Source organism: Centroberyx gerrardi, chromosome 16, assembly GCF_048128805.1.
Source record: "Centroberyx gerrardi isolate f3 chromosome 16, fCenGer3.hap1.cur.20231027, whole genome shotgun sequence".
In the NCBI taxonomy this organism is placed as follows: domain Eukaryota; kingdom Metazoa; phylum Chordata; class Actinopteri; order Beryciformes; family Berycidae; genus Centroberyx; species Centroberyx gerrardi.
The window spans coordinates 12,875,018-12,887,670 of NC_136012.1; the positions used below are offsets into that span (position 1 = coordinate 12,875,018).

A 12,653-nucleotide genomic window follows, 5' to 3' on the forward strand; every position below is an offset into this window, starting at 1 on the left:
TCCTGAGACAAAGATTGTTTTTGTTGGCTGTTGTTTTATATAATAAATCAAGGGGCACATAGCTCGTGCTGCAGCGGCAGAAGTATTACCACCAATTGTTGACAGCTTCCGCGTTATCCACCCGCTATAGTCATAACCGTGGAAGTATTATATTATCATAGCTCATAACTCAACAACTCGGATGTCATACAACATTCCGACTTTTCCAGTCGTATTTACCACTTCGTTGGATCGCTCATATGCGCCTAACTCGTAATCCGGGTATTTCCGACAGCACGTGAAGGCAGCATCACAGCCAACTACCGGGAGGGGGAGAAGGAGATGGCCGACTAGCGTCAGGCAGCGTTATCTTTGCTACTTCGTCAGCGAGAATCCTTTTACATAACACATCTTCACACTTGAAGTGGACATTTTCAATAATATCCATTCCTTCCAGAATGGCAGAACAAAACAGTAACGTGAGGTATCAAGAGGTAGGTAACATTTTGCTGGCAAGCTAAAATGTACGACCAAGTTAGCTAACAGTTAGCCTGTCACTGAAAAGAAAACAACGAGCTTGACCGAGGTTTGTTTACGGGCGGGCCCGACTTGGCGTTAGACATCTTATATCAAACCCGTTTTTCAACCTGAGATGATGATTCGTTAATATGAACAAGCTATACTCCATGTATAATCTGCATGTGACCCATTTTCAGTTAGCAGCCAATGGCCAATATTTGCAGCTGGCCTGAGCAGGCATGCTGACTAGTGTCGTTTGGGCATAATGTGTGACCAACCCACCCATTCAGTAGAGACCAGAGGATCCAAAAACGGACCTGTGGAGATGTCTATGCAGCTAATAGCCAACAGAACATGTATTGAAAATGATGTATTAAATCCTGATTGCACAGCAACCCCATTAGTTACCATTTAGTTGCGGGCAAAGTAGTTTTACTGATGTATCAGAGGTGTTAATATCAGCGTGGGTGCAGTTAATCCCACCAGTTTGATACAGGAATGGTTGCAGATTTAGGCCTATCTGCTAAAGCTACTTGTTGCGCAGTGTGTTAGTGAAATGCAACATCATTTTTCTGATTAACCCCGTGACTCTGTGTTATTATTCAGCCCCATTTTAGCTATGTTTTCACTCAGGGTAGCTCCAGTTCAAATGTATCCTGCACGTTCAAACCAAGACATATTTGAAGATTAATTGTTAGGCTCATGGCTCAGACTTTTTTGTCTCCTTCCTTAAATTGTATCCGTGCCAATCCGTAGAGCTTTCCCTAAGGACACATGATGTGCTTGTGTTGTCTTGTTGTAACACTTCCTCAGCTGGTGAATGAGGAGGAGCCAGCCCAGCCATCCCAGGAGGCTCCTGCCCAGGACGCACCCCCACCCTACAGCAGCGTCGCTGCAGCGAATGCAGGTTAGAAGCCTTCTCAACTCCACCACACAATGCTGGATCACTCTGAATTGTGCTAGACTAAGCATTAACGCTATTGTGAATGTTGTAGTGGGGATTAGCTCGTGTGCATGGCTATCTTGAAAGGTCTATAGTGTCTCTAATCTCATTCAAGGCTTCAAAGGAGGGCAAGGGCCATCACATTGCGTAAGTGGGTACATTCTTTAACCCTGTGGGCTGTAGCCTGTGGACCTGGTTCAATGCTAATTGTGTTTGGAAAACAAAAAGGAGGGTTCCTGGCTAGGAGCCAAATGACCCAGAAAAAAAGACTTGGCTTACATGACTCAGGACATGAACAATAACAGACACATAAAGTGCTGAATGTCGTATTTCCTCCTGTAACTCATCCCTTCCTGGTCCTGTGTGGTAAAGTGACAAATCACTGCTGCTGATCTGTGCTCCATTTCCCTTTCAAGGCAGTGAAAGGAGATTTTCACATGTTGGCCTGCAAACCTCCTTAACAGTTAGTGAGCAGTTAGCGTTCAACATTAGCTGCCTTTGGGTTCTGCTGTTACTACTGGCATTCGTTTTTTTCCAAGCTCAATTTTGGTTCAGTATTGCCAGGCAAAATTCTCAGATGAATAGCTGTTTGTGTTTCCACCGCAGCTTTCTTTGACTACAAGGAAGATGGAGGAAGCTTTCCTAATCCCCCATCCTACAATGTTGCCACCACACTACCCTCCTATGATGAAGCTGAGAGAACCAAAGCAGAGGCTGCTATCCCGCTGGTCACTGGAAGAGTAACGGTACCCCTGCTTCATTCTCACAGATCCATTTGGAAGTGTTTATAATTCTTAAGTGTCTAGTCATGTACTAATAGAGTTTTCACAAAACCTATAATGCAACATATTGCAATGCAGCAGACATCATTTATGAAGCTAAACTCAAAGTTAATGCCATACATCTCCCTATTTCACTACTCTGTTTTTTCTTGCTGTTGGTGCAGGAGGATGACTTTGTGGCCAGGGATGACTTTGAAGATGCTGACCAGCTGCGAATAGGAAATGACGGCATCTTCATGCTCACTTTCTTCAGTAAGTGCCCCTGTATCATTCCTTCACTTCATTCAGAGTGAATTTTAAAAGAGTGAAATAATTGGCAGTCACTTTCACACACAACTTGTTTGACAGGTTTGTAAGGCAGGTAGCCTGGAGCTTAGAGAAGCGGGTTAGTAACCAGATGGTCACTGGTTCAGATCTCACGATCAGTGGCCAACAGTAGAAGACTGGGGATTTACTGGGCAGCTCCCAGGTGTGAATGTGTGTATTTGTGTGAATGTGAAGCAGGGCATTCCTGAGATTCTTTGCATATCACTGTTGCTGGGTGAAAAACATATCTCAAAAATGTCAACTTTTCAGGAACTAAGAAATACAGTCCTGTTTTTAGCTTGACCAACATGCATTTTTCAGTTTATCCAATTGGTTTGAAAGGTTTTTATAAGTCCAAGGGCCATAGAACTTTCTCAGGCCATAGAGGAGCATGTAATACTTCAATTTAAGCGAAAACATGAGAAGGTCTGAGATTTTAACCAGACAATGACATCATGTGCTCAATCAACCTTTCCCAGTAAGACAGAGGTTAAGGAAGGGGTTGTAAGAATGACAAGTGTGCATGTGTAAAATGTTGCTATTTTTGCCATATTTTCTGATAAATGGTCTGATGCAATTAGATTTTAATTATATCTTTCTTGAGTGTTCATACATTATTCTCTTGCCGTCTCCAGTGGCATTCCTCTTCAACTGGATCGGCTTCTTCCTGTCATTCTGTCTGACCACATCAGCAGCTGGCCGATACGGGGCCATCTCTGGATTCGGCCTGTCCCTCATCAAATGGGTTCTCATTGTCAGGGTAAGAGCCATTTACTGAATAGACGACATTTACATCTTTACCACTTCAAGTACTGAAGGGATATGCAAAGATTACTAGGTGCAGAAGTGGCTGCTCTTATCTGTATTAGTCCTCAGAGGAAATTAAAGTCTGAAAATCATCTAGGTTATCTTTTTAGGACCATTTATTGTGGTGGCTTGTATACATAATCAGGATTTTAGATGACAGGCAAAATATGAATCAATGTATTGCTCCTAATTGGCTCTATCTTATAATTGTTCCAGTTTTCTACCTACTTCCCTGGATACTTTGATGGGCAGTACTGGTTGTGGTGGGTGTTCCTGGCCCTGGGTGAGTTAAAGTTACACTATACTACTGCTGATACTTTATATACAAATAGTATTTATATACTAATATTAATACTTTATTTAATATTTCATATTATTTCAGTAGTATACTGATTCGTAATAATTATTGTACTAATACTAATATTTTATGTCCTGTTTTGTCAAAACATCTTATAAAAATTGGTACTATGCCTCTCAAATGCCAACAGAAACATTTATTTGCTATGATTGAGTTAGTTAATGTCTTCTATTTCATGATTTTAATTGCTTGCATCGTGGACCTTTTCTTTGGGCTCCAGGCTTCATGCTGTTCGTCAGAGGGTTTGTTAACTACTCCAGAGTGCGTAAACTGGCTGATCCCTCTTATGCCACCCTCCCCCGAACAAGGGTACTCTTCATCTATTAGAGGTAAACAGATTATTCTATTCACAATTGTTGACTGTCACCTGCAAGTGCCGTCATTGAACTCCGGTCTCTAATTGGACACGTTTACATGCACACAATACTCTGGTTACTGTGAATGGTGAGATTAAGGCAAATGTTGTCGTTTTCCACCACCCGCCATGTTGTAGTTTGTGTAAACAAACATGCTACTGCCACAGTGACACATGCCCACACTTGAAAACCGGAAGGAAATTAGACTAAGTTGTTTACATGGCCAAATATTCTGAAAGTCGAAGCAGAAATCTGTTAATCTGGCATGAACTTTGAGTTTAGCTTACACCTATTATATAATTAGACTAAAAGGACATGACAGTTTCTGTAGTTAGAGTATTACCTTAATTAGTTTAAAGAAAGGATTGCTAGTGTGCATGTAAATGTACCCATTGACAAATCCAAGAAACCATACCATAACTCGTCCTCAAATACACACATATTGATACTGTTGACGACAAATCCCATTTCATCTGCTCCTAAATTTGACTTGCAGATCTTTCCATAACCTGGATTTAGGATGTTGGATATAGAAAACTGAACCTACCAACACGAGCAACAACTCTGCGCAGAGTTTCAAACTAAAGTGAAGACACTGATCAGAAATCAGCCAGATGAGTTATGGATGAAGACAACTCTAATGAAAATATTCAGGAATTATATCACTTGTTTTATTTTGTTTGAAACTTTATTAATGGAAAATGGTAACAGTAATAGTCCTTCTATGTACTCATTAGTGGCGAATGTTAAGTGCTATTCACATTTGCGTCTGTAATGTATGAGTAATGCCTTATATCATTTGATGGTAGCATACTAGCATGCATCTGCCCTTGAAGTCAATAAATAGGGAGGAGTCTCATGTTGGTGACACTTTGCTGAAAGCCAACAGGTATTATTATGAAGCGACAACACTTTGTAGACTTGCCATAAGCATGCAACACACTTTGTAATCTCCAGTAATATCGACTCATGATTTATTGTGACTATTATTGGGTGTTTTCAGATTACCACATACACCTATAAAGCTAGGTGTCATTAGGCTGTAGATGTCAGTGCTGGTGTGTACATTACCACATAATCACTCACCTGTTGGCTTTAAGTAGTGTTGCCCTTTTTCTGGCCAGTAGAGGGCAGCGTTCTCTGCTGCTGCTTTTGAGTCGATACAAACTGTTCAAAAGGGGCATTCTCATAATATAACATTCATGCTTGCAATTCAAATGTTGTATCTAAATCAAATGCAGCGTCTATGGAACAGACCTGAAAACGGAAATTGCATCCATGTGTCAGAAGTTATGATTTTGCCGGTTTGTGTTTTGTTGTACATTAAATTGGGGGGGAAATTCCACCTTGCAACAGAATTCATGGTATATCTCTGATCTTAGACAGTCCAGTCCACACTTTTTGAACATGAACAAGTCACAGCCACGGCTAGACACCAGACAGCCAAAACGTCAAGTGACAAATCCTGGAGCAGCTCCACTGACAGTGAAGGGGAGGCCAGCTGTGGGACAGTGACTGCACCCAGGGTGATTTTATGGACATATGGGCACATTTTCTGGTTCGTATCTTTTTAAAAAGCTCATTTGGATTTAAAAGCCTGACCTTAGCATCACCCTTAAATGCGTTAACAAAATCAGCCTCCCGTTTGTTGCCAATGGAATAACATTACAGAAGAGAGCCTTTTGGCTATCTGGGTTTTAGCTTTGTTAGCGTTCTCCTCGCTCAGAAATACTGAGTGAATTATCTAAGAACATTGAAATAACATGAATCCCATTTTCTGGTGGATTTTTACCATAGGATGTAATTGTCTGAGGGTGATGGAAAGTGATTAATTCAAAAAGATGTTTATTTTTGTTCTTTTTTTTTTTAGCAAACTATTCATAGGGTGTAAGTTAGTAATCTATCTAGTAGGTATCAAAATTATGATATCAAAGAATGTTGTATGCAGGTGCACTTTTAGAAACATACCAATAAAAACCCAGGGGACTGATTTGAATTCCAGACATATGAAACAAATGAATGATGCAGTGCTGCAGTATTTTGTTTCTGTTTTATATTCTGGGGGAAAGAGCTTGTAATGATGATGCTGTTATTCATAAGGTACTCAATGTTATACCTGGAAGAAATTAATATGGATTGGATACTGTGTATGTGTGAGTCAGTGTATTTTAGCAAACTCTTAATTCAGTATATTCTGGCTAGCTGAATTGCTCACCTCCTTGGTTCATTTCCCATTGAATACTGCTACCATGGCTTTGATACAAACACATATGCTTATTTCTATGTGATGTAGAGCTGCAGCCTTGGGGTTTTGTTGTTATGAAATGTTTTAAACTGTAAAAACAAAAAAAAGTTTCACGTTAAATAAATGTCACTTTTAATGCGTCTTGTTATTTGTCTGGATTACTGCCACCACTCCAAGTCAGACATTTTGCATCGCTGGACCTTAGTTGTCAAATACACTACAAATCAATGTAGATCCATTTATTTTTAATGTATCTGTATAACAGTAAAATAATATGCAATGTCACACTGAACAGTAATGCTACATCATACTACATTCACAGTTTTCACAGGCAACCATAATCAAAATGTGATAAAAGAATGACTGGCCGGTTTCTTTTCAGTGGATACTCTCTGATGCCACTTAGAATAAAACATCTGTTATAACTCAGCATTGTGAAACAGCCATTAAAGTGCAAGTTTTGTTACTCAAGACTGTAAGTTGTTCTGGGTAAGAGCGTCATCCAAATGCCTAACGTGTAAATGTTTAAAGCTGCACTAGGGAATTTTGCACATTGGCGACACTAAGTGGCAGCAAGAGGTATCTGTTTGAAATGTGAACCTTAAATTCCCCGGAAGTCTTGGAAAGTCAGTGAACTGCTCCCTCCTCAAACCTCAGTTTCTTCTGTGATGGTACGGGTGGAGGTGGTGAAGAGGTCAGCCATCGCTGGTGAGTCCACTGTCCCACCAGTGACCGTACCTAACACCGGAGTTTAATTTGGGCAAATACAGGGAATCTATGGGATCTTAAGGAACGCTCTTCTGTGTTGCGGTGCCAGTTTGTGAGTTAGGCTGATAAGATGGGTGTGTTTTTACATAGAAAATCTCGCCTAGTGCAGCTATAGGTGGAACACATGTAAATGCATTTCGGATGGGATCTCCCTATGTGTGTCCTGTGGCTGCTGGTGTTGAGACGACAGCATGTCTCGACTGTCTTCACTCGCCCGTGTCATCCAGCTGTCGGGGAAGAAAGAAGATGGCCTTCTGTCCGATGTGGGTTCTTGACCCCAGTTTTGCTTTTCCGTTCTTTTTCAGGGCCACGTACCAGTTGCTCTCCTTATATTTCTGAGGTTGGTATGTGTTGTAGTGGTTTTCTTCCATCTTCTCCAGGAAGTAACACTCATCGCTCACTGTGGACTGGGAGATAAACACAAAACGGGCACAAACAGGTGACAGCACTTGTTGTTGGGAGCTATTTTTGGCTTTTGGGTTGAGAAATTCTCTCTGGTATGAGATTAGCAGGTTTAAAAAGGCACTTAATACGGTTGACTCAGCAGCACTGCATGAAGCCTAACCCAGTTTACTCACAGGGATCATTCAGGTTATCTACAGTATATGGCTGTGTGATCATTTCTCATCTGTTGATCTGCAATCTAGCACTGTATCTGATCAGGTGAACAATCATCTTAACAGGTCTTAACAGTATAGAAACACTACAAAACCAAACCCCTTAATTTTATCCCTGAAATGTGCTTAATTTCTCCATTACATAAATATTAATTATCCATTAAAAATAATATACCTTTAAAAAAGTAAGGTTAGTATCATCAGGGATTTATTCATGGGTTGATTCCCAGAGACACTAGTAATTAAGGGATTTTTCATGCCTTTTGTGCAGGTTTAGAGGGTTAGTAAGTGGAAATTAATGGAAAAAGTTCCTGTCTCCCTGAATTTTTCATTAAATTAGAAAGTAAGGAGTCAAGATTAAACGGGTGTCTAAGGAGGTTTTGATGGGATCTCCTCCATTAAGAACTCCCTTCATTTTAAGGGGATTTTGCATGAATTAAGGGGTGAATTCATGTAAATGAATGAGAATGGAAGGTTCTTTTAACGGATGACTGGTTCGTAGAGATACTCACTGAACCATACAGGCGCCCCTCGTCGCTCATGGCCAGGTATCGGCCTGCCTCTGTTCCCTGGACGACCACGACGCCTCGCTCCACGGCTCGCAGCTTTAGAACAGCTGAGAGGAGAGAACACATACAAAAGAATTCCATAACAAAGGTTGAAACGTATGAACAAAAACTCTAAAAACATACTTTGTTTTCAGATAACAGAAAAATGGCAAAGGCACAAATCTGTGAGATGATAGACCAAAGTAAACTCTACTCTTGTGCGTCATTTGTGATCTCTGTTCTAGACATTCTTGCTCTCGTTTCCTCTTCAGCTCTTACAGTCAGCTGACAGGAAGAATACTGTAACATTTAAAATCCTTTGACGAAACTCATTTGAATGATGAAATATATCGTGACTGTGTCTTTGGTTAGAGTCTTACTGCACATTGTTTACAGCTTTCTATGGGAGTTGCTCACAGATCCACACTGCGCTCTCCATGATCATGAGAGTGACATTAGGGTTTAGTTTTAGGGTGGAACATTTTCACAGAGCAGTGGTATGTTCATGAGAAATTGACCTATGATGTCCAGTATTATGAGTGTTTAGTTCCAAAATGAAACAATCCAAACTGTAATTGGCACAAAATTTACTCTCAACTTGAAATATTAGTTGTTCAATTTGCTATTTAAAGTGATCTGTTTAGTCCTCCAATGTACATGTATCATTGAAAAATAAACTCATCTTTCATTTCAGTGATTCACTCTAGTCACTTGTTAACACAGGTCAAACTGATCTTATGTCTTCTCTTGCTTCTTGCCAAAATTGAAAAGGAACACCACTCCTCCACAATTCCTCTGTTATTCCTACAATGTAGGACAATCAGTTCAATTCATAATCGTGGACGATTATGAATAGCTCCCTCCCGAAGCCAGAAACCAGATAACTAGCCCTGCATTCATGTGCTATCAGAAAAACAAATCTGACATGATCCATTCCAAGTCGAATGATGTAGTCGGAAAGTTGGAGAAACTTTTGCTACCTGAGTTTCTGAGTTATGACTTGATGATATATGACCAATGACCAATAGCATGTAAATGCAACGCTGTTTAGCAGCCGACTTGGAAGTCCCGGATGTCGGACCTTCCCACCAGCAGGTGAACCACAATGACCCAAGCTTGTGATGTCATCGGGTATAAAAGAGATAATAGGGAAATATGACACAGAGGAATTCTGTAGGGATGAGGGTACGTTTTATTGGATGATAAAATTATATAACATTATAACATTCTAGGGCTCCACAAACTGACATTCATTGTCTATGGATCAGCCTACATTCACATCCTCCTATAATGCCATGGCAAGTCTGAGTCCTAGTTTTCTTATTTCTAGTTTTGGGAGACAGTTGTTCATGTTCACAAATATTGGTTTATTGTCCCAAACCACGGGAATAATACATACTATGAATTCTTAAATAAAGTGGTGTTCTCCTTTAAGAGAGTGGAACTCTACAGACCAAAAAACACTTGCTGGATCAGGTAACCTGTAAGGGAACCATGACGTTTCATATTTGAGAAGACCTACATTTCCCCCCTATCATTTCTGAATACCATTTACCGATTTTCACTTTGACCTTTTAGAGAACAGAAAGATTTGGCCCTACTGAAAAAATCAAGATAATATTCCCATAATATTCTTAGGGACTTGGTCTGATTATAGTGACTTTATTGTTTTCCTACTTCAAGTAGGCTATATTTTGATCTCATAAATCAATGGCAGATTCCTATGGGCTATTATGTATTGTTTACAATTTACTGTGATAATTGTATAATACCCTTCTAAACTTTATAATAGCACTACAGTTTTTATACTACAGGTTTACTATAACCTACTTTTTTGAGTAGAAGGCCCACTGCATCACCAGCCTCAATATGATTCATGGTGTATTTTCATAGTTGATTTTTCTCATATTTCTTGGTAAATATCTTGTACTTTGAATTCATAAACAAAGCCAAAATGATGGTGCAAAAGAGCTAATAACTACTGGGATAGCCTATTTTTTTCAAGCTGAAATGCAGCGGTATTTCCCTTTAAAATGCCATCTTGTTGGCATAAGCTGCCCCCTTTTCTCCATTTGATAGAATTTAGAGGACAAATGGCTCATCTCCAGCTTAGTGAACCTGTGAGGCTGGTATTAAAAGAAGTGTAGGCCCATGCATAGCCACTAAGCGGGCGAGACCTGAATGCAGAATGTTGAATGGAAGTGTTGTGTGTTGCAGTCTTACTATGAACGTCATTGCCATCCCTGCTGCCTTGCACTGTCCCATCGGGGAGGATCTGGAGGTGATGTCCGCCATTCATGCAATAGAGGCGAGTCAGTTTTCTGTAGTCCGGCTGCAGGTTGCTGCCCAGCCTCTCCGGCCCCGCAGATAAAACAGCCACCTCTCCATCCGTCATCATTTTATGCGTAAACCAAGTCCTGTAATCAGCCGAAGTGCCCGCAGTGGAGCCTAACCCCGACTACAGTGATCAGGTGTTACTTGCTCGTGGACGAGCGCACAGACCACACAGAGGTTGCGCGTTACCGATTGCTGGACCTCAAAGTGGGATCCGGGTATGGAGGGAGATCAGTGCCACATGTTGAAAGCTTCAGGCCAAGGTTTGAGAGGTTGAAAACGTGTGTGTTTTGTTTATTCTTCCAGGACAAAACTTAAAATATACCACTCCGATTTGCTTTTGTTAAAGGAATAGTTCACCCAAAAATGAAAATTATGCCATTATCTACTCAGGTCATGCCAGGTGAAACACTGTGGTTTGTTAGTCCATTTAACACACAGGGAAGTTTCCAGCAGCCTCATTCCAGAACAACTGAAGCCCATGGAGACTGATCTTTAGAGCTCCAACAAGAGCAAAAAACACACAAAAATGACTCCATACAGCTTGTGCAGCATAATCCAAGTCTTCTGAAGCCAAAGATATCATGCACCCAGACCTCATGCCTTCATGTGAACCCCCCCACCCCACTAAAGAAAGATTAAAGAAAAATTGGAGATATGCACTCTGTTGTAACTCCACCGACTGAAAATAATAAGCTAGAATTCAGTTTTCACAGATGAATATTGTTTTCTGTGATGTGCTGACTTGTTTGCAATTAAACACCAGAGCAAGATTTCAATGTTGATATCCTGACAAAGACAGATATGCTGTGGAGACATACAGCAAGGTAACCTTAATCCTCTCAGTAAGATACATATTTTTTTCTTTTCAGAGTGACAGGTGCACAACCAACTTCTTAAAAGTTTATTTGGTGTTTGTCGTTGGCCTGCTGCACCCCATCAACAGGAAAGAAGTTGAAGAATTCATGTGTTATTCCCATGGTCTAGGATGGGCCTAATGTGATTTGTGCAAGTAATTAACTCTAATTAACCCAAATCCAGAGACCAGAGAACTAAGACTCAAACTTGTGATGTCTCAGGTATAAAATCCGTGGCTGATCCATATAATAAATGGGGAAAGGTAGTGAAAGTGACTAAGAAACAAGCTCAGACATGCTGTAGATGAATGAGCATGTTTTGGTTGCTCTGATGCTGAGAGCCGATAGATGAACCATGTTATTACGACTGTTGAATCAAATCACAGCCGCATTCATTTTTCAAGGTTTTTTTTGTGATTAATAATTTAATATAATAATTTATTTATTTATTTATTTATTTTTTTACCTTTTCAGCTTTTGACACCAACTTTGTCCTTTGGATTTTGAGTCGAGTGCCTCCATCCTCTTTAAATGGAGTGGTGTGCCTTTAATGGTGTGCATTCCTTTCCAATTTCTCATTAAAAGCTATAATGCATACATGATACTCATTTTAAAGGTCAAACTTGCAAAGCTGCAAGGACTCAGAGGAGGAGAATCTGGCTGCTTGTCCTCCCTGCTGTAATTGCTCTGGGCATTAGTCATGTCAGCCCGCATCATGGTGAACTCCGCTATCTGATCTGACAAATCCACTCCACATCGTTAGTCTCACAATGTGGCATAGAGGCCGTGAGACAATGTGACTTCATTAAAGAGGCCCTATTGTAGGAATTCAACTTTTCCTCTATTTGTACACATATATGATCAAAGATGTTTCATAAAGACATTGTTGAAATATGATTTTGTTTTAGTGGTTAAATTCAATGTTATTGCATTTTCAAAAACATTTTTTTTTCTAACAGGCAGTTTCGGACTAACTCCAGTCAACGCATCACAACTGGGGCCAGTTGCATAAAGATAGACCTGGTCTTAGACTTAAATGTGACTTTAAGTCAAACTTGCTATAGACATTTATATTTACCTGTTCCTACTACTTCTTGGTTGTTGTAGATCTCTAATGGGTTGTTTCTGTCTCTAAAGACTCGCTCTCTTCTTCAGACTCTTCCCAAAAACCAAAGATTTGGCATCTCGTATGAAACAGCTTCAGTATTTAAACGTCCCACTCTGACAGTTAGGC

The 12,653-nt window shown here is 40.3% G+C and overlaps 2 protein-coding genes across 2 annotated transcripts; one reads left to right on the forward strand and one right to left on the reverse strand.

Moving 5' to 3' along the window:
• The first annotated feature begins 303 nt into the window (after positions 1-303).
• On the forward strand, positions 304-6,433 carry ndfip1 (Nedd4 family interacting protein 1). The gene is made up of 8 exons (XM_071916967.2): positions 304-473; positions 1,312-1,405; positions 2,048-2,187; positions 2,388-2,475; positions 3,165-3,289; positions 3,553-3,619; positions 3,915-4,023; positions 4,547-6,433. The coding sequence occupies exons 1-7, from the start codon at positions 438-440 to the stop codon at positions 4,019-4,021; spliced, it is 657 nt and encodes a 218-aa protein (XP_071773068.1). The 5' UTR covers positions 304-437; the 3' UTR covers positions 4,022-4,023; positions 4,547-6,433.
• Positions 6,431-10,623, reverse strand: fgf1a (fibroblast growth factor 1a). The gene is made up of 3 exons (XM_071916981.2): positions 10,452-10,623; positions 8,193-8,296; positions 6,431-7,470 (listed from the first exon to the last, which is right to left on the reverse strand). Exons 1-3 carry the CDS (start codon positions 10,621-10,623, stop codon positions 7,270-7,272), a joined length of 477 nt encoding a protein of 158 aa, XP_071773082.2. The 3' UTR covers positions 6,431-7,269.
• Positions 10,624-12,653: the final 2,030 nt, after the last annotated feature.